Source organism: Drosophila tropicalis, unplaced genomic scaffold, assembly GCF_018151085.1.
Source record: "Drosophila tropicalis isolate 14030-0801.00 unplaced genomic scaffold, ASM1815108v1 contig_878, whole genome shotgun sequence".
Classification (NCBI taxonomy): domain Eukaryota; kingdom Metazoa; phylum Arthropoda; class Insecta; order Diptera; family Drosophilidae; genus Drosophila; species Drosophila tropicalis.
The window spans coordinates 10899046-10921104 of NW_027173374.1; the positions used below are offsets into that span (position 1 = coordinate 10899046).

General features: G+C 37.0%; 4 protein-coding genes across 6 annotated transcripts; 2 read left to right on the forward strand and 2 right to left on the reverse strand.

Moving 5' to 3' along the window:
- Window positions 1-658: 658 nt before the first annotated feature.
- Window positions 659-1667, forward strand: LOC137585523 (uncharacterized). The gene has a single exon (XM_068301325.1). It carries the CDS (start codon window positions 763-765, stop codon window positions 1627-1629), a length of 867 nt encoding a protein of 288 aa, XP_068157426.1. The 5' UTR covers window positions 659-762; the 3' UTR covers window positions 1630-1667.
- Window positions 1668-2851: 1184 nt separating this feature from the next.
- Window positions 2852-5614, reverse strand: Pp1alpha-96A (Protein phosphatase 1alpha at 96A). The gene is made up of 6 exons (XM_068301324.1): window positions 5593-5614; window positions 5152-5529; window positions 4724-5072; window positions 4345-4630; window positions 4137-4284; window positions 2852-3922 (listed from the first exon to the last, which is right to left on the reverse strand). The coding sequence occupies exons 2-6, from the start codon at window positions 5198-5200 to the stop codon at window positions 3771-3773; spliced, it is 984 nt and encodes a 327-aa protein (XP_068157425.1). The 5' UTR covers window positions 5201-5529; window positions 5593-5614; the 3' UTR covers window positions 2852-3770.
- Window positions 5615-5971: 357 nt separating this feature from the next.
- nAChRbeta2 (nicotinic acetylcholine receptor beta2) lies at window positions 5972-15460 on the forward strand. Of its 3 annotated transcripts, XM_068301322.1 has the most exons (12): window positions 5972-6160; window positions 6245-6634; window positions 9507-9700; window positions 9764-9892; window positions 9974-10159; window positions 10232-10364; window positions 10433-10560; window positions 12869-13044; window positions 13108-13260; window positions 13324-13403; window positions 14636-14742; window positions 15096-15460. In XM_068301322.1, the coding sequence occupies exons 3-12, from the start codon at window positions 9674-9676 to the stop codon at window positions 15309-15311; spliced, it is 1335 nt and encodes a 444-aa protein (XP_068157423.1). In that variant the 5' UTR covers window positions 5972-6160; window positions 6245-6634; window positions 9507-9673; the 3' UTR covers window positions 15312-15460. The 3 variants fall into 3 exon arrangements, 2 of the variants coding, with proteins under 2 accessions (XP_068157423.1, XP_068157422.1); XM_068301321.1 differs by lacking the exons at window positions 5972-6160; window positions 6245-6634 and adding an exon at window positions 9140-9294; XR_011033586.1 differs by lacking the exons at window positions 5972-6160; window positions 6245-6634; window positions 10433-10560; ... (1 more) ...; window positions 14636-14742; window positions 15096-15460 and adding an exon at window positions 9140-9294 and having other exon boundaries at window positions 13108-13247.
- DZIP1 (DAZ interacting zinc finger protein 1) lies at window positions 6012-8799 on the reverse strand. The gene is made up of 5 exons (XM_068301319.1): window positions 8535-8799; window positions 7662-8476; window positions 6884-7599; window positions 6675-6828; window positions 6012-6623 (listed from the first exon to the last, which is right to left on the reverse strand). Exons 1-5 carry the CDS (start codon window positions 8635-8637, stop codon window positions 6177-6179), a joined length of 2235 nt encoding a protein of 744 aa, XP_068157420.1. The 5' UTR covers window positions 8638-8799; the 3' UTR covers window positions 6012-6176.
- Window positions 15461-22059: the final 6599 nt, after the last annotated feature.

Sequence of the window (22059 nt, forward strand, 5' to 3'; positions counted from 1 at the left end):
ACATAATTGAAGGGTTTTCCTATGTATTTATTGTTCAGGGCAATAATAATATTGACTTGTTTCATTATTAGGGCGTGTTTTTTAGTTTATTTTGTTCAGTTCCTCATGAATGACTTAGCATTAACATATAATCGGTAATTAAATGATTACCCATTGAAGTCAATCTTGGTCGATGAAACACTAAAAAGATTTCTTTACTTTGATTAAAGACGAAATGCTTAATATAAAAGTCCTAATTCAAAATCTATTCAAGTTTTTAAAATAGATCCGGAAGCAAACATTTGCTAAGACAAAACCCGATTCCTTCTAAAGTAATTTGGAGGTGGTTCGGTTCAATTGCGCAATTCCCATTTGGAATAGTAAAATAGTTGCCACACATAAAAACGTTGCCCATAACAACTTTAACATCGAAAGCAATTAGTTCTAATCCAAAGCCAAACTAGCAAGAAACACGAAATCAACCACCACCTGCGGTAAATCGCGTTCGTTGCCTAAGTCTTTCGTTATCGCGCTGCTCAAGGACCTTTCGTCATACACACATATGTGTGTGTCTATGGAAACTGTTGCAATTGTTGTTCAAATATAAACAAAAAACCAATGTGAGAAACAAGCCGGCTAATGGCTAACGGTATGAACTATCGAGTAGGAGGTACTAGGAGGTATTAGCTGGGCATACATACATACATATGTGTAAACCGGTTGCCCCTCCCCACTCTCCTTAACAATCACTTAGTGAGTCGTTCAGTTAGCTCCTAACATTCTATGAGCACGCAACGCAAAGAGCTCCAAAAAAAGAACCAAAAAGACAAACGACAACCATACAGCAGCAGAATGTCGATGTGCTACTGCAGAGGCCACAAATCTAATGGACGCAGTGATGTACACTCGCTGGCATCATCATGCGCACCATCTAGACAGAGCTCTCAGCATCTGCCCACTACGCAATTTGTGAAGAAACCCAGCTTGAAAACGGGCCTGGGCCTGGGCCACTCCAGGAGTGACTTAAGCCCGAATTATAGCCGTCGTAACTCAGTTGTGAGTCATTGCTCCAGTTGCAGTTGCAGTTCGTCCCCCATCCAACAGCAACAACGGCAACAAAGCCGCAATAAGGTCTTGACCTGGGGCTGGGAGCGGGAGGAGCTGAGCGAAGGAATAAATACACAGTATACCGACAATCGTCGTCTCTATGAGCAAAGCGCCTGCGTCGCTAATCGTTTGCCAATGACTCTGAACCAAGGTCAGTGTCAGGGTCGCAGCCCCACTCCCAGTGTGCTGACGTCTAAATCTAAATCAGATATGAATGATGGACTGCATCAGCTGCGTTCACTTCAGCAATTTCGTCTGTCGAATGCAATGGATTGCTTTAGCGAGAAGCGTCAAGATGAATTGCGCTTACAACAGGCCTACGATAAACTAGATACCAATAAGTGGCAAAAGAATAAGGCCAACATAAGTAGGCAGCAAGCCAAGTTGACGGAGCCAACAACAACAGCCCCATATGCCTGGCGTCAAAAGCTATTACAATGGCAATTACAAAGAGAAGCACAAGATGTCGATGGAGGAGTTGGATCGAGGCTAACATGCGCTCCATTGGAGAAAAGCTGTGCCCTAAGATACAATTGCTATTGAAAATTTATTAATTTATTAAGACATAATAAAAAACTTTTTAAAAAAAACTGCATTTTTTCTTGATTGATTATTCATATATTTTAATCTGAGAGAACTAGAATAGAGCAAAGTTTATCAAAAGCCAAAATTAAAACAAGGAAAGAATAACTTATACCATTTCCTCTGATTAGATTAGGAAATAATTAAAGTTAACATTTTAGATGTCACTTGTGAAATTACTTACCATCTATAAAATATCTTGAATCAGAATTTAATAGATTTTGCCTTGAGAAATGAAACCAGAGTCAAGTGAAGAATTTTTATTGCTAATTATGTATTTCACTTTTTCTTTTTAATAAAACAGTGCTATTTTGTTACAAGTGCTTTCATCATTGTGTTTTTTTTTTTTTTGTTTTTGTTGCATTTTGCCATTTATGTGTTTTTTCTTTTTTAATTTATGCATATTTGCTTTGACATTTATTTGGTTGTTTTTCATTTGTTTTTAATCTTTCTTTCAACATTTAGAATGAGTTGTTTTCTTTTTTTAATTAATTTATTAATTTGTTCATTAATGTATTCCGATTTACGATATAATGATATAATGTTGGAGTGTGTCTTTATATTTGTTGTTAGAAAAAAACAGCCAATGTCATATTGATCTCTGATATTTTCCATTTGTAAATATTTGACGTAGAAATTACGCGAAATTCGTTACAACATTGAACAGATTACTAGAGAGGAATATTACGATTCTGTGTGTATGGGTGTGTGTGTCATCCATGTCATGATTGTGGGTGGTGGGGTGAGAATTGTATACGAAACGAAACCATTTTGTTTTGGGGTTGTGGGGTGGGATTGGGGAAATCTGTTACTGTTAGATTAATACTTGAACCTTGGTACGCCATTTGAGCACTGAGAATGTAGATTAATACATCTTTTTACACACATCTTTTGTGTGTGTGTGTGTGTGTGTGTGTACATGATGCGGGTGTTTCGAGGGTGTCTGTGTTTACAATAAATTAATTAAATTTTCCTTTTTCGTTTATTATTTTTTTCTTAAATGAGAGACAAATAGAATGTGTAACCTTATCTGCCACTGACGTCAAGTCAAACAGCTCAGTCACACAGTGTCAATTAAAAGTTTGTGCACTTGTTCAATTATATTAAGTGTTTTTTCTTTTTAGTGTACTTGCATAATTGTTGAAAAAGTTACAAAATTAGAACAAAATCATACACAATAATATTTGTTGGTGTTATTTATTTTCATATTTTTGGTGTAAACAATTCAAACTTATTGACCTGTTGCAACTAAGATTGCTTTCTGTATTTTTTATTAATTTAGATTTAAAACTAAGTTAAACATTTAAAAATTGCAATTCAAGAATTTTCGAGAAATAAAAATTTGATAAAAAAATATAATCATTTATAAATAAATCGTGCTATATGTTTTTTTTTTTTTTTTTTAGTTTTCTGTTTTGTTTAAATACATATGTAATATGTACTAAGAGACTCACACATTCTTGAATAAAAGCATTTCCAGATTTAAAAATTGTATAAAAATGACGGTTTGAAAACAATATTTAAAAGCATAAATTAATAATAATACAAATGCTGTGCAAATGCAAAAGAAATGAAAATACAAAAACGTGGTGCGTATACTTTTTGCACCTACAACTCTATCCAATTGTCAGTTTTTTTTTGTTTTTTGTTGCTGTGTGGGTCTGTGTGTGTGTCTATGTATATATTGCGCAAGGAAGGGGCGAGGTGTGGGTGAGGGGCAAAAGAGACTATAACAAATAAAATAAAATTAATACATTAGGATAAGTTATTATTCATGCTTATGCAGTGTTTAACACTACAATTAGTTTGAACTAAAGTGTCTCAATTTTTGTGTTTCTTTTCATTTTCTTTTTTCAAAATAGGCTAATTTGTATAGATTTATATACCCATATATATAATATGTATATATATATATATATATATAACGTTGCTCACGATTCGATTACACAATATTCGATAAAAACAAACATTTTTCATTACTTAGTTATTCTTTTTTGCGCTTTTCAATTGGTTTTTCATTTGTGTATGTGTGTGTTTTTGTGTATATGTGGCCGTTTACTATTAGCTGTTTTTTTTTCTTGCTCTTGTGCGTTTTTAACGGTTTACTTTTTCTTGTTTTTATTGTTGGCACCTCGGGGCGGTGTTAAGGGACGCCCTGAGCTACCGAAATTGGGATATACAAATCGTCGCTTATCGGCGGGTTTCAATATCTGAAATGAGCACATTAATGTGTCGTCCACGGACATCATGGCACCTGTAAACAACAATTTGAGAGAAAGATATAGGTGATACGATTATCTCATTATTAGTCAGTGGCGAGTCAAGGGCGCAAAAGGGTTATCATTCACATTTTGAGATTAAGAGTTGAGTCTCAAGTCCACATGGCATTTGTTTATTCGAATAGATCATGCCCCATACATGCATCCACCCACACAATTGCAACTGATGACCGATAATGATTAACTCACCCGCATTATCAAATTCTCCACAATAGTTGGGCGCTGAGAATAGCGTAACTAACTGACGTTTGGCAAAGAACTCGTAACCATCTTCAACCACCTGATGCGCACGACAGATAAGATCAAATTCGTGCTTTTGTAGAAATTTACCCACAACCTGAAACAACAAATCATTTGCATATTATTCTCAGGAGGCTATGATGTCAGCTTTGCTCACCTCTGCTCCAAATGTAAAGCTTACACCACGATCATTTTCGCCCCAACCCATGGTATCCTTGTCGGGATCTGACCACAACAGATCACACAACAGACCTTGATCGGGTACATCTGTGGGACGCATAATGCGTCTAATTTGCTCCATCGATGAGAGATCCGGGCTCAAGCCACCGTGACAGCAAAAGATCTTCTCGTCGACAATTGCCGCAACGGGCAGACAATTAAAACAATCCGTAAATGTTTTCCACAATTTAATGGTGTAACGACGTTTGCATTCATCATAGAACCTGAAAAATCATATAATTAATTAATTACTGCACACGGCCACCGAGACAGATAAAACAAGACCTAGTGGCCTAGTAGGTGTAAAGCTCACTCACCCGTAGATGCGATTAATGCTGGCGCACTCATGATTACCGCGTAACAAAAAGAAATTTTCGGAATATTTGATTTTATAGGCCAGAAGTAGGCAAATTGTTTCCAGAGATTGCTTGCCACGATCCACATAATCTCCTAGAAATAGATAATTGGATTCGGGTGGGAAACCGCCATACTCGAAGAGACGCAAGAGATCATAGTATTGCCCATGGATGTCACCACATATCTTTAATGGAGCCTCCAGTTCCAATAGAATGGGTTGTGACAGAAATATTTCGCGAGATTTTAGGCATAAACTGCGTATTTCGCTCTCTGACAGTTGCACATTTTTACCAGGACGTGCTCCGCGCACTATGGAAGAAGAAGACAAACAAAAGTTATTCATAGAAGGGGGCTCTGGCCCAGGAATAATTCTGTTAAAAACACTTACCCTCCAGCAGACGGGAGATAATGCTGTCGATGTTCATGATATCGGACATGATTTTCCCTTGCCACCTGCTTTTTCAATTCGTTTATTCCGTCTGTTCTCTTATCTGTGTTTATTTTGCTACTGTTATTGGGGGGTGAGAGTTTTTTTCTTCAGATATTGCTTTTCCTATGCGAGCAAGTGAGCGAGATGGCCACAGAGAGAGAACACCGAACAAGAGCGACAGAAAAAGAGGGACAGACAGAGAGCAAAATTTTTCTGCCTTCCAACCTGTATGTACTTGTATTAGTGGGACATCCTTCTCATCTTTTCACTCGTTCATCTGTGTTTTTTTTCTAATTAAATCGATTAGATCGTCCTTTTCGTAGTCGTAAACAGTTGCTGGAATTTTTAAATTGTTAAAAACGCAATTTTCGATGGACGACGGACCTTGCAACCACTTACCTGGAAAACAAAAACAACACAACAACAACTAGTGATGATACATATGTCGACAGCATTATTTAACCTGCGGACTATCGATGGCCTCCCACCGCGAAGCAAGGCAACCCAGAAAACATACAAAGTAACTTGAGTCCCTTTACTATCGATATTTTTGAAATCAGTATATCGATAGTAAAATGTTCACGAAATCGAAGTCCAAAGGCGAGTCATTCATTTTGGCGGAGCAAAACTACCACTGGGCGAATTCATTTTGGCTGGGCGAATTGACCGTATGGCGGGAGCGAAGCTTTTCAGCACTGATTATTTTGATTTTGTTAAACACTTGCAGATGGTATTAAAAAGTATTAATTTAACTTGCAATTCAATGGACGATCTGTACAATTTGGTATTCATTTAATTACTGAACAATTTGTTGGCCACGCTCTAAATTGTCTCAAAATGTATGAAAAATGAAAATCTGAATCGCACTAAACGGTATATCAAGGAACATAAATGAATACAAAAAGATGGAGACGACCAAGAATTTGTTACTATGCGTTCAGACGTCCTAATCATTATTTAAAGTTGGGTAAGTTTTTATTCTTTTAATTCTCGTCGTGTTCATTAAAACTCTTTCCACTGCTTAAAGTATTGAACATTACCCGTTTTCTAGGCAGCGGCACCGGTCGAATATTTGGATTGAGATTAGAATTACCGCTGCCACTTAAAGAGGACTTGGAAGCTATTGCTGCTGCTGGCTTTACCAGAATCTGATCGAGATGGGCCTTAAAGTCGTGCGATACTTGTCGCTGAGGACTGGAGCTGCGACTACTAGACGATGCACTGTCTTCCTTTTGATCTGGTTGTTCTTCCAAATCGTCTTTATCTGTTGTGACTCGTTGGTTCTTCGTTCTTCCTTTGGGCACTTCAATCGGTTGTAGCGGCGTCTTGTGCTTTAATAGAACTTCAGCATGTTGGGGCAATTTGGCGGAACAGAGTTTCTCAACAAATTTACGTATCCGGTTCCGAGTGGCATAGAAATTTGGATATTGCTGTAGACGATGTAAGTTATAAATAATTCTTCTGTTAACCAATTTTCTTACCAATTTCAGTTTGTTGCGGTTCTCAGCCAACTCCATGTTTAGTTTTTTCATTGACGTGTGGGAAATTTGTTTTGATTTCATATCAAATCCATGAGAGCTAAGTTTGCGATTAACAAGCTTTCGCATGTCCTTACGAGTCATAGGTTTTGGAGGACTATTAGGAATAATAAATATAGGTGTTTGATTATACAATTGATTTGATTACTTACCTCGTCTTAATGGCAGCTTTAATAATTGGCGACGGCTTCTTCAGTACTTCCTCAAAAGACTCTTGATCAGAGGTCAAAACTTCGCTATCTTCCTCGCTGGGACTCTGTTCCTCTGCCTTGTCATCTTCTTCATGGCTTAGGCTTTCGCTGATGTCTGTAGAATCGCTAGCTTGCTCAATTTCTTTGTTCGATTGATTGGGGGTTGAATTTTCAACGATTGGCTGCTTTGCTTCATTAACATGAACTTGAACTTGAGTTACTGAAGGTTTTGGGAGCTCCTCAATGGAAAAGGTGTCATCATCTCGTTTTTTCTCAACAAATTCTTGTTCCACCTGATTTTTAATGTGCTCGAGGCTGTTCTCTCTACGGTTACCAATAGGTTTGGGTATTTTAGAGACATTCGTTACTGATGCAACGGGTTCTGGCTTAGTTTCTGGTTCGTTTGATAAACGTCTTGTATTAATTTGCTTCAGTTCACGTTCGAGGGCATCTAGCTTATCCTTGTAGCCCATTTCCAGATGATGAACGACCTCTTCTAGTTTATTGGCACTGACCTTGCCGATTTCAGTGACTTTTTCCGTTAGGATGCGCTCCAAATCCTCTATCCGTGGAGTGACTAAACGCTCTTCTGTGGATGGACTCGCCGTATCAGTTGTAACAGTTTGTTTATTTTGCTCAAGGGCATGACTGAGATACTCCAGTTTTTTATTAATGTCCTGCGTAAGCAAAAAGGAAGTAATAAGTAAAAGGGAAAGGAAAAAATAGCAAATTGAACTACCTGAACAAACTGCTCATTGCTCTGATTTAATTGCATTTGCCAGGCCTCGAAATGTTGCAATTTGTCTGCCAGTCCATGAAGTTGCTCTTTTCGTTCCGAGCTAGAATCTAGTTCGGTCATCTCACTTTTGATGTCTTCCTTCTCCTTTTCTTCAACCAGATTGCTTTGGATGCCCACAGTGCGCTGATCCATCCGAGGACTTGAACTATCAGCAGTTGTACTTGTGCCTCCCAAACGCTTTGATCCTCGCTCTTTGATATTACGTTCGGCAGCATTAACACGCTCTTTTAATTGCTTGATCTCTAACTCCATTTTAATGGTGTTAATCAATTGCATATCATTATCTCGGCCCTTGTCCTTCTCCTTAGCCCCACCGGATTGACTTTGACTAGGTGGCGATCCCACACGATGTTTGCGTCCTATGTGTATATTTAAGGATTCATTGCTTATGAAATTCTTCGTGCACAGGTGACACGGATAGACAATTTCTCGTATCGTTTCGATTTGGGTAATCTTTTTGTGTAATTGCACAACCTCATGATTGGAATCTGTGAGTGACTTTCGCAGATTAGCTATATCTATCTGAGCTAACGAATGAGCCTCTCGCAAATCCACAACCAACTCATCAAGATAAGTGCGGCAACAAAGTAGATATTGTATAGCGTATTGGGACATTACAAAATACTTGGCTATCCCACTATCTAGAATATGCGTCTCCAGTACAGTGCCTAATGGGGCTTCGGATAGATGAGTCAATGCCTTGTCCACTAGCTCGAAATTTTGTTCTCGCAAAATGCGTTCCGTTTCATACGAACCTATCAGGGGGTAAGGGTAATTACTTCATTTTTTTTATTGTTTCAATTGCAAGCTTACCCATTAGTCGCCAGTCTAAAGGACCATCGCGATATTGACGCAACTTGAATCCAGCCTCACGAACCATTTGTGGAAAATCTGTGGTCTTATCCTGATAGCCCATGGCGAAATACAACAACAAAAAACAATGAATTCTTATACCCAGAAGCTACTTAATAGAACTCAAGTGAAATCGAAATGTTTGCTCTAATTTTTCATAACTTTGTTTTTGTTTTGCTTCTGGTTGTCAACGTTACAGTCAACCCTCGAATTAAAGGGGGTTGAAGCGGTTGTGGAACCTAACTAACCTATGTGGTTGGTGTATTGGCTAAGGTGGTTAGTTCGTGTTCATTTTAAAGTCAATTAAAGATTGTTTATTAAAATTTTAGCATGACAGTTTTCAAACGTAGTGATCCTTAGAATAGTTTAAAATAAGTTTCTGAGTTTTCAAAGCCCATAAAAGATTAATTATTAGAAAAATTCTTCAATCACCGAGTATTGGTTTCAATAATGAAAAGAAATTATTCAGGCCGCAAAACTTCTTACTTGCTTCTTTCCTTGCGAAGTTTATCTCTCATTGCATTTGACAGCTCAGCATCTCTCTTTGACTTTAGTTTGGCTTGAGATTTCGGTGTGAAAGGTTCTTCTAACTGACAAAATGAACGAAATTATTTTAAAATAAAGCACAAAAGAAAGCAAATTAATTGCAAATCGGAATTAAAAATGTTATTTTGGAGTTTGTTATGTGCTTTTTTGTTATTGCCTTTGGCAAATTCAACGGGTAATCTAATGAAAAATTTGTTTATTTTCTATTTCCACAAATTTTCTGTGAAAATTTCGATACCATAAAGGATGCTGCGCCCTCAAAATGACAGTGAGAGAGAGAAAATGCCTTTACTCTCTTTCCCTTGCTTCTTTTCGCATGCGCTGACATTTGTTTGGGATTTTAGGCAAAACAGCTGATAATATGTTTTGGTACTTTCCCCCTTCTAGCCCCCATAAGTTTTGAGGCCAATCCGGATACCAAGCGTCTCTATGATGATCTATTGAGCAACTATAATCGTCTCATACGACCAGTGGTCAATAATACAGAAACCTTAACAGTATGGCTGGGTTTGAAATTGTCTCAGTTAATTGAGGTGAATTTGAAAAATCAGGTGATGACCACCAATTTATGGGTCAAACAGGTGAGTTCTGTTTCTAATTGATGATGGAGTGGATTTTGATTAAAAGAGGAAAATTTTCTACAGCGTTGGTTCGACTATAAGTTACGCTGGGATCCAGAGGAATATGGTGGTGTGGAGCAGCTTTATGTACCCTCTGAGCATATTTGGGTACCCGACATTGTGCTCTACAACAATTGGGATGGTAACTACGAGGTAACCGAGTGGACAGAGTCCTCTTTGCTTCATTTAAAAATGTTAGCCCTAATATTTTTAAATGTTTTCTTTGTTTTTTAGGTGACTTTAATGACCAAGGCCACCCTTAAGTATACGGGTGAAGTATTTTGGGAACCTCCGGCAATTTACAAGTCATCTTGCGAAATGAATGTTGAATATTTTCCCTATGATGAGCAAATTTGCTTCATGAAATTTGGTTCATGGACCTACAATGGCGCACAAGTAGACTTAAAGCATTTGGATCAAGTATGGAGAGAGCGGTGGAAAGAAAATTAACTCTTATTTAAAAAACTGACAAAACTTCCCTTTATCTTTTAGGTGCCTGGCAGCAATCTGGTACAAGTGGGCATTGATTTAACCGAATTCTATCTGTCTGTGGAATGGGATATACTTGAAGTTCCGGCTACAAAGAATGAAGAATATTATCCCGATACATTGGAACCGTTTTCAGGTAAGTTAACGAAAACAAAGGACAAACAAGGGAAACTTATACATTAGACTTTTCCTCACATTGATTAGATATTACCTTCAAATTAACTATGCGTCGTAAGACTTTGTTTTACACTGTCAATCTGATAGTTCCCTGTGTGGCTTTAACATTTCTCACGGTGTTGGTATTCTATCTGCCCAGCGATTCGGGCGAAAAGGTAACAGAAATTCACTATCACTTATTTGGTAGAGGCATGATGTTTTTGTTGTTTATGTTTTTTAAAACAATTTCAAGTTATTTTTCGATTAATGTTGGCTTCTCTCAAAGAACTGTTTTTTATGTGATTGAAGCAATTCAATCATGGTGTCAGTTTCGCTTTTAAGTTCCTTCAAAGAGTAAAACAGTTGATTAGGGATAATATTTGTTTATTTTCAAAATAATTTCAGTATTTAAAATAACTTTAATAGTTCACGGCTGAGAACATAATTTCAATTAAATACAATTTTAGTTCTACTTTTGAGGGTTTTCTTCCGAAATATTCTTGGCTTTTACCTATGAAGCATCACTTAAATGATTTTTGAATTTATTTTTAAATAGAAAAATTTCCTTTTCATAATTTCTATGTTTTAACTGACATTAGTCGAATTATTCGTTACTCATATTATTTAAATATTCATTAAATGTTGTAGATTTTTGTGAAATGCACGTTTTAAACCTTTACACAATCATAAAACCTTTTAAACATATTCCAATTGCACTTAATTCATTCTATTCAAATTACACAATATATATATATAAAAAACCTTTGATTTTCACTTAACACTCTTTATTCTAAAGCTGAGCTCTTTCTCTCTCTATATCTTCCTGTAACTCTATGTAAATTGGCATTCAACTAAAATCGGAAACTCATTAAAGAAGAGTCTATAAAATTCTAAAAAGAAAACTATATTTTTCCTAGAGCTCAACTTATATTTCTTGCTCTCTCTCTCTCTCTGCCTATCTATCAGTCCCTCTGTATATCACTTTCCTTCACTCTCACTGATCTCTCTTTCCCTATTTCACTCTCTTTGTTAATAAATTTCTAAATTATTTTCCCAAAAACTAATAACTATTGATATAAATTTAATATATCGTATATATCCTATAGCAGATATTGCAGCACACATATATTAAAACATTTTACATACCAACCGTTTCTCAATATCATTTGTGCTGTATTGAGTAGTGAAATCTCATAACGTAAATTCTCATCGAATGCATACAAAAAAATGCCCACTTTAGTTGAATCAAATTCGAAAACCAATTCAAATCGAAAACCTTTTCGCAGAAATTCTAAAGCTCACAACAAAACACAAAAAATTACATAGACATCAGCTACACCCACAACTTCACACAACAACAACACCTCCCTAACACTGGCACATACCACAAGGTTTTTTTTTATTGTGCAATTTTTCGTAATTCTTGTCGTTGACTTTAGTATTAACATAGAAAATACATTGTTGTTTGTTCCAATCGTTTCACTCATTTGCTCGTTCAAAAAAACAAAACAAAAAACAATAAAGAACCACTAATTGGTGACAGTTTTGATTCACTGAGATAAATCCTTCAGAAATCTTTCAGATTTATAGAAATTGATTTACTAAGACTAAGACTCAATGTTCTTCAGCAAAAGAATACAAAAATTCCAAATGTTAGAGTCATCTATTGAGATCAGAAATAAGTAAAGAGTTAACGAAAAAACATAAGTATATGATATGCGATCAGTGAGGTATTAAATATTGGACTTCCTTTAAAGTTCTGCTTGACTTTATTTTAGTAAATTGTAGAGAGATTTCCTCTTTTATTCAGCATAAAGTACTTCATTAGGAAAAGAGAACATAATAAAGGCATCTGTGAGGCTTCAATGAGGTTTAAATAAACAAAACACGTAAATCATTTTGGATTTCTTCTTTAAGTGATAAACAGAATCTTATAGTTCTGTTGATTTTTCATAAATCAAAAATATAGCTCGTTAACGGCCATTAAAAACTTCACAACACGTAACAATTGCTTGTTCCAAAAAATTACCCATACGACATGTTAAACGTATGTATCAACTTTAGTTAAATGACAAAGTGTGTGTATATGTGTGTGTGTGTGTGTGTGTGAGTGCGCGTGTGTGCTTGTTTCGTGAGTGTGTTGATTGATGAGTTTACTTTTGGAGGGATTTGTGATTCTTTTCCCCCAATTTATTTCACTCAAAATTATATGTATATTTTTGTTATCATCGGGTTAAATTATTAAGTTTGTCTGTTGGTTTATGGTTTCGTTGTCTTGGCTTAATTGTAATTGGCTAAACCTAACATTTTGTGTTGTGCTGTGATTTAAAAAGTCCTTGTTGTTGTTTGTTAATTGTTGCTACATTTGCTGTTGCTATTTGCTATTGCTCTTGCGAGTGTTGTAGGGCCAGGATTGAAAAAAAATATGCATTTAGTTGCGATCCATGGACGAAAGAAATTTTTGTGTAAACATTTCGTTGACAGGTTACGTTATGTATTTCAATACTCGTGTCATTGACCGTGTTCTTCTTGCTATTGGCCGAAATTATTCCGCCAACCTCATTGGCAGTGCCACTGCTGGGTAAATATCTACTCTTTACCATGATCCTAGTGTCCCTGTCCGTCTGGACAACGGTCTGTGTGCTAAATATACACTTCAGGTAAGTCAAGCTCGCAAGTCAGTCGATACAAAACAAATATGGGCTCCAATTTGGTCAAATTAGATCACCCTCAACGCACAACATGTCGCCGTTGGTGCGCAAACTATTCCTGCACTTTATGCCCAAGCTAATGATGATGCGTCGTACTCAATATACCCTACCCGACTACGATGATACAACGCCCAGCAATGGGTATACCAATGAGATAGATGTGCGGTAAGTTCAAAATGATGCGGTTTGATATGCCTGAAGCAAACTTTCTTTTATACACACACACAGTGACAGCATTAGCGATTTTCCCAGCGAGTTTAAGGATAGCCAAGATGGTGCTTATGATAATGGCATGCAGAATTCTGTGGGTGAGTATTGAACATTCGCTAAAAGGGAAAATATTTTGCCCCAATACCAAAAAATCGTTCGCCAAAATAAGCAAATAATGCAATAAAATAACAAAAACAAGAAGCAAGAAACGATAATAAATCCAAAGCAAACGCTAGTGGATGAGGTCTTCATACTTCATATTGATGGACGATGATGTGACGCTTTGCTGACAAATAATGCTTACGCGTTGCCTATATATGCGTCGTCTGATGTTATATTGTTGTTATTTATGTGCATGTGTGAGTGTGCGTGAGTGTTTCTGTGTGTACAGGATAATAAAATAAGTCGTGCAAAAGAATTGCTAGAATCGACATAACGCAAGTTTTATGAACTTTTCGATGATGTCGTTTCGGGTGTTGGGCAACAATCAACTCAGATTTCAAATATAAAATGAAAATTTTTGCACCAATTGAAGATTTAAAGAAAATATCCTGCCCACAATTGATTTGTATTTTAAACCACTAACACACGATTGTTTTAAATAATTGATGAACCAATATCTAAATCATTTCGTTTATCTTGATAGTTTATTTGTTTGTTCGTTTGCTAAACTAATGGTCAATTGTTTGCCTATTGTTGTTCTAATGGAACAGTTTTGATTGCTCAACAATTGATTTTGGTTAAAATAAATAGAGAAATGTTGGGGAAACCTCAATCATCATGACTTTGTTAATAAAATTCTGTTGCGTATGCGTTTTGTGTTGTTATTTTAAAAATGATTGGACATTTAAATGTAATATCTGCATATCAAATTTGGTCTCAATTTATTTTAGTCCCAGTTAGAGTCTGTCATATGTGGCATAAACTGATAACTGTCAGTCATAATTCAGAAGTTTTATTTGTTTTTGTTATTTTGTTGTTGGCGAGACGCTTAGGGCTTTGGCTAAAGCCCATTTGGCAGGAGAAGAGATGGCTAGCTGGATTTAGCCTAGGTCATATAATATATTTTCTACCCAAACACAAAAAACACACACTCACACTCATATAATGCCCATAGCCTAGAGGGGGTTGGCCTATCAATGGTATCTTTTCCATTTCCCTGCACTCCGCGCTTAACACTCACCCCAAAAATTTATTTATTATTGCAATATTTTATTTCAATTTTTCGCAATTTCATGGGATGACTTCGACTGCGAACCCTGGCGAATCCTACTTTGGCTGCCGCTCCTCTTCCTGTTCCTGTGGGCAAATGTGAATGGATCTTTGACAGATTCCGACAATGTGATACCGCGCAACTTAACACCCGAAGTGCTGCAGGCATTGCGTGCGGTCAGATTTATTGCGCAGCATATCAAGGATGCCGACAAGGATAACGAGGTGGGTACCACAGAGGCAGCTTTTCTTTTTTTGCTTTGTTTTCCATTGCCCATTTTTATTGACGGGAACCCTTGAGTTCGCTCTCGAGGCGAGTGCCTTGTTGGCCCTTGTTATTGTATATATAAAATTTCTTTTTGGTTTCTTTCCTCCTTTTATATGATTGTTTATGGCTCTTTACCTCGCTTTGACTTGAATGCAGGTCCCAAATGTGCAACAAACAATTGTAAAATATTATATCATAACTTTTTTGATATTAAATTTGTCTTCGCTGGCTTTTTATTGCTTTTAAGTTTTATTGCGTTGGCATTTCGTGATTGATTAAATTGACTTTTGTCCAATTGTTTTCATTTCAGATTGTTGAGGATTGGAAATTCGTTTCCATGGTATTGGATCGCTTCTTCCTGTGGCTTTTCACACTATCCTGTGTGTTTGGCACATTCGCCATCATATGTCAGTCACCCTCGCTATACGACACCAGATCTCCAATCGATCGTCAATTGAGCGAGATTCCTTTGCGTAAAAATAACTTTATGCTGCCACCAGATATTGTTAGGCAGGTGCTGACCTAGAAAGCAAACATCAGTTAACAAAATAAATATTGCAACGATTTTTAATCAAAAACAAAACAAAATAATCATTGAGCAATATTATTAACACTAATTTAGAACGATTCTAAAGCAAAATCGTTGATCAATAAAATTTGAATATTAAATTTAAACGTTTTTCAAAATGTTAATGAATGGGTTCCCACATTGCTATCCAAGACCAATGGCCTCACATTGTGTTTGATTAATAAAAATATATAATTATTTTAATTTTCTGTTTAGAAAATTTTACAGAAGCTACAAACGACATTTGTTTTGGATTTAAGAAGCGATTATCACTCATAAGCCATGTGGCCAGTCAGTTCAAGTTGCCTCTTGCGTTAATTTTCAATTAAGAAATGACTTTTCTCACACAAAACATGAAAAGAGAAAATGAAAACAAAAGCTACAAGGATTTGGCATAAGTTCGCAATGCATTGTCAGAACAGACATTGCGCATACGGCACGTTGGCTGTCTAAATAATTTGCAGTATCATTTATTTTGGTTTGCTTCGTGTGTATGTCTTCCAAGTGCCATTCGGAATCTTTGTGGATTGTCTTGAATTATCTTGACTGGATTGTTGCCACATTAAATTAGAAAGTTTATATCTCAGTTGTTGGCCTCATTCGCGCCCATTCATCAACATGTGCACACACACAGTGGCACATGGACAGAGTTATTCATTTTACCCACTGTCAACAGACATCGTTTGGAGATGTTTTCTTGAAAGACAAAATATTGTGAGATATGTCGAACTGTTAATACACTGTAAATGCCAACAAATGCCATTATATTTAGCGATTAAAACTTTTTTGTGATTGTATTTTTATGTTGCTAAAGAAAGTCTGTCAGTTTTTTCTTAGGGAGTTTACATTTTACAAAGATGGCACAAAATCCGTTCAACTCTTTGTTCGTAGTGTATGCAAATATTATAAAGATTTGCTTACAGATTCCTTAATATGTCGGCAACCCTGTCCTTTGCTGCGCGTTTTCTCTGTCATACTTTGTTTTTGGTGTGTATGTTTTTTTTTTTTTTGGCAGTTTTAAATTAGAAAAGTTTTTGCCAGATTTTTGTTTTACATTTTTCATATTTTCTACGGGTCCTGGCAGCAGCAACGCTTCGTTCTGTCTTGCATATTTTGTTGTCCTGGTAGTCTTTCCTTTTGCCTTGCGTCACATGCGCTTAACTGTGTGTGTGTGTGCGCATTAAGAAGAGGCAGAGCTCAGATATGTCATGTTAATTTCTATTTGGTCCAAACTTATGCTGGATCTCATCCGAAATCACTTACAGTGCAAACTCATCAAAAGGAAGTGTGATGAAAAATCGATTTAATATACTTTATTTTCTTCATCATTTTATTTACATTTTGTCGAATCTTCACTGTAGACGGTGTAAAGTGAAGTCAAGGTATTTGCATAAACAACCGCAAAGTATGCAGCACATTTTTGTATAAGTGTAAGTGTGTGTGTGTGTGTGTTGAGGCCAAAAGTTAAAGTTCAGCTGACAAGGACGAATATGCAAATGCTGAAAAAAAGGGGCGGCAACGGGTCGTCGATTTCTCGGGTCAGTTGAAGCGTTTTTTGATAAGCTTTTAGCCTTCAAGCTGGTTGTGTTAAAAGCAAGTGTTAAGTGACTGCTGCAAACAGCCAGTTTACATGGACAATTAAAAAAAGGAGGATGAAACGAAAATCCAAACCGGAAATGCAGAGGGATCCTCTCTGCACTCGTGGTGCAGGGCAAGGATAAGTGCATAGGACGGAAAGGCAAGTGCTTCGGCCAAGATTGAATTGAGCCAAAGTGAGCTCAAAATGGCGCCCGGGAGAGTAACACGTGCCACGCCATAGATGGTGAAAATGAAGAAAGGATGGAAAAACTTTTGCCCAATCTGCAGCCAAACACACACTCAAAATGCACTCGTGTGTCCTGTTATCCTGGTTAACCTGCGGCGTGACAGGAAAGTATACTTACATAAACAACCGAAAAGTTAAGCAAAAAAAAAAAAAAAAAAAAAACAAAATAAACTATCTGCAACATTTGCCAAAAGCCATTGTCAATTAGATATTTTAAAGTAAAAATTTGCTGGGTGCAAAGGATTTTAGCACGCTGAGAGGCAGAAAGGCGTGGCCATACTTTTCTTTCGCCAATCAGACAGTCAGTAAGTCATTCAGTCGTTCAGTTATTTAATTTAAAAGCAACTCTCTGTTTGTGTCTTCTGAGTTTGGCTTTGGCAGTTTTCTTTTGCTGCAAGCGACTTCCGGACACATTTGGAATGACAATGATAAATGATTAACCCTCCAATAGGCCAAATGGGTTAGCTAAAAGTAAGAGAGTTTTAGAAAATTTAAACACAATAAAGTTAATCGAGTTCTGTTGCCAATGAGCAATGAATTTGAGGAAGAACTGCACATTGGTTCGAAAACACTTTGCTGAACAATCAGTTAACAGTTAAACTCAAGGATAATAAAAAAAGTTAAGTGCTCTGTTCACTTAATGGGTTAAAATAGTTAACTCAAGTTGTTATCGATTGTAAAGTTCATTTTCCAAAAGGAACAAACAAATAAACAACAATAAACAGAGGCACGTGTGTGTGTGTGTGTGAGTGTGTTGGAGTATTTGTGCAATGATAAATTACAAAATTGCTGCCTATGGCAACGTGTGTGTGTGTGTGTGGTGTATGTATGGGTGTGTGGTATGGCCCACTCCAGCCACAAAAGCCATTTTGTTGTTATTAAGTTTGCCTTTTGCCATTTCGTTTGCCTTGTCTCGCCCTTTCATCTTCCCATGCTGCATGTGGACTATTGTCTGTGTTGATGTCTGTGGTGGTAGTGGTGTATCTAGTGGTGTTGGTGGTGCTGGTGGGGCAGATGGAGGCTCGTCTGTTGTACTATACTGCGTAAAATTAATGATGCGCCAAAGTTGTGCTTCGGCTTTTTGGCTGCAGTCGGAGATGTCCACAAAATGTTGTTGTTGGACTGACTAAAGACGCTTTTATTAATAGTCCTGGTACGTGGTCACGATTAACTGCCATTTTACGCACTCGTCCTACAAAAATGCTTGATGGGTGGTCTTAGCCTTTTCTTTTCCTTTGTCGTTTTTCTGTCTTTTTTTTTTGTTTTGTTTTGTTTTCTGAAAGCTTTTTGCTGTTGCGTAAGTCCAAAAAGTCTAGGCACTGTGTGTGTGTGTGTGTGAGTGCGAGTGTGGGTGTGTGTTTGTCTCTTTTGCGTGGGATTTCAGCACGACTTTACTTAAGTTCATAAAAATTCTATTAAACATAAGGGGAAAACCACGCCCCCTTTTTGTGAAATGGTTTTTGTTTGTCCTCTTGTGTGTTTTTGACATGATAATTTGAATGAAATCAAAGTAACTTTGATATAATCATTTCGTTATAATTTCTAAGACAATAAATAAAACCTGACTTGCGATTTTGGTTTCGATGTCAAGTGTCTTTAATATTATATTCGAAATTCTAAATAAATGAAGAAAAATGTTTTAGGCTGGTAGCACAAACGGATTTATGTTTTCGATAATTGAATTTTCTAATATTTTTTCCTAGATAAGATCATTTTTTGGTTCTTAATCTTGATTGTAAGTTGAAATTGCTATTAAGTTCCACAAGTTTGATGATTGAAGAGCACCTGCTACGGCTCCTGACATTGTGTCCTTCTATGTGACACCCCCCTTTTTGGCCCACCTTACGACGCTTGGCTTTCTTTTTGGCGCAATCACAGTCAACTGCTTTTAATAACATTTTTCACTGACTTCCTTTACTCTTCTACTTTACTTTTTGGTTCTTTTTGTCTTGCTTCTTTTTTTTTTTTTACTTAAGTGGCCTGCGTTGCTGCAGACTTGCCACGCCTCATTCCTCCTGCAATCGCCCACCATTTTACATGACATTTTAAATTTACGATTTACATTAAATGGCGCAATCCAAAACAGAGAGAGAGACAGAGAGGGAGACAGAGAGAGGGCGAGAAAGAGGCGACAAAAAACAACGACAGTTGTAAAATGAAATTGCTCAGCCGCTTTTTCTTTTTCGAGTGAGGGCAGAGAGGAGAAGGAGGAAGGACGTCGACAAGGACTCATCTACATACCCGACCAACTCCCTGCGGTTGCCACGGTATACAGTTAAAAACCAATTTCGTGTATGTAAAATATATCAACTATATATTTAAGTGGTTGCTGTTGTTGTTGCTGTTGCTGCTGCTGCTACTGTTGATGCTGATTCCATTTCATGTTCTTTTTTCTACTTTTGTCGCTTGTCATGGATAAATAAATACATTACCCATTAAGGCGGGCGGCAAAGGTAATAGAAGAAATGGAATTACACCGGTAAATGTTGTAAAATTTTGTTGGGCATAAAACGAAGTCATAAATTGCACAAGACCTGTATAATTCTAAAAAACAAGTTGATCAAGTGTTGAAATAAAGTTTTATTCAAGTTATTACTCTAAAACTCTTAAAAGAATTATGCCATAAAGATCTTTCTTTGGAAATCAACGAAGAACTGATTTGGTTATAGAAGATATTATGGAGTTTGACTCCACGTTTAGTTTGTATTATAAACTCCATTAAAGTAAGACTGATTGGTTCATTTAATGATATGTTTGAATACAATATTCAAATGTCTTCTAAATTAAGTTCATATTTCAACAGGGGAAACATCATAAATCTATTTCTTAGCAAAACTAATTAAAGACAAGGCCTAACTTTGGTTTTTATTTGTGATTGTTGAAGAGCTATGTCAAAATTGTTGGCAGTTAAATAAATAGTTGTCTTATAGGACTTGTTAAGTTGTAAATACAACACTACGCACACGTATGTACATACTTTCACACACACACACACACCTGTCCGCACACACACATTCAGACATTTGCCTTGTATTTCCTTTTCCGTTATGCGAAAAGTTTCCTTTAGCCTTAGACCCCAAAAAAGTTTCGCGCTTAACATTTTGCGCGGTAGCATAAAAGTTGAAAAGTTGGTCCTAACACCAAGATGGACCAACTGACAGACACACCCCCCCATCTATACCTTTAGTTGCTCACACCTACGAAGACACACACACACACACACACTCATGCACACCCACTTGAATACACGCATATGTATGTTGATTAGCCAGGGCCGTGATTAAGACTACGTGGCCAAAGGCTTAGAGAGAAGTTGGGCAAACTGGCGCTTAATTAAATTTAACAGCTGCTTAATTGCAGCTATGAAGGAGCTGGAGAAGAAGATGATGGAGCAAGTGAATCGAGTCGAAAGCACGAGGAGAATCGAGCAAGGCTAAATTGCTGCTACTGTTGTTTGCCGTTGCCGTTGCCGTTGCCCTGTGCCGTGTGCCGTATGCTATTAATAATTTTTGACCAAAAACGCTAATGAGCCAAACTTAAGTTTAATTTCAGTTTTTAAGTTTCAATTAGGCTGCACAAGTCAAACTTATGCAAGTTTTTCAATTTCCACAGAATGAAAATGCTTAGACCTTGCGAAGGAGCGCAACAACTTTAACCATCAGCAAGTTTTCACATACATTTTCCCATGGCAAGTGGCAAGTGGAAATTGAATTGAAATGCATAAGTATGTAAACTCTTAGGAATATTGCATCAAATACATTCAAATTGACTGTTTATTAAACTTGAATTGAATTTGTAATGAATTGGCAATGCATTAAATGAGTTTTGGACTAATAAACGAAAAATCTATTAACTTAAAGTGAATAAAATAAATTACTCAAAATTATTCAGATACTGTTGGCTGTACTCACTGTGGTTAGTATATTTGGCTAGTAAGCTAGCTGGCATCTAGGTTCTTCTCCACTTGATTCTCATTTATCATCGTCCTTGGCTCGCTCTCGTTTTGCTCCCTTTTTTGGTTCTAGTCCTTCAAACAAAAACACAGCAACTCGTCCACTGGCCAGTCTAAAGCTATTAATTTCGCGTCAATTAAAAATTAAGCCAATTATTTGTGCTCTGGCCTGGCCGAAGCGGCGCTGCCACTGACTCTGGTTCTGGTTCTGGTTCTGGCTCTGGCTCTTGTCTCTTCGGTCTCCCCCTTTCAAAGTCCATTAGGGCTTCATTTGTTTTTAATACCTTGTAACCTTTTGCTAAACAAAAAACCAAACAGAGCAAAAATACAAAAAATATAACAAAAAACAAAAAAAAAAAAAGAGATGAGAAAAATTTCCAAGTTGGCACTTTCACGGTTCGAGCTGGGTCTTGGGCCGCCCGCCGTTTATTGGCTAATTTAATTTGCGTGTCTTGCGTTTGGGCAATTAATCAGCAGAAACAGCTGTCCGTCGCTTTAACCCTTTGTTGGCAATCCTCCCACTCCTCTTCCTGGCCAGTTTCACCCAGTCACCCTTTTGGTTTTTTTTTTTTGTCTGGGGTGATGGGCTCCTCTTTTTCTTTGGTAATTTTTATTGTGCTGTCTTTGTATTCTTCTGCTTCTCTTTTTAATTTTCCCCACTGTGTTGTAGTCGTATTTTCGGCACTTAATTTCAATCTGCATCAAGTCACTTGGTCATGCTCTTTGTATTGTATAATCCTTGCTTATTGAATTACGTGCCCGTGTTCCGTGTGCCCCGGCACCTTTTTTAATTGCATTTGCTCTGCCTGCAACTTGCAACCCGAGCGGCAACCTTTTGTGTCACCTTGCATTCCATTTGTCTCACTCCAGTTGAAATTAATGCAGTAATTTGTAATGAGCTTGGCCTCTTTGGCCATCACCTTCAGCAC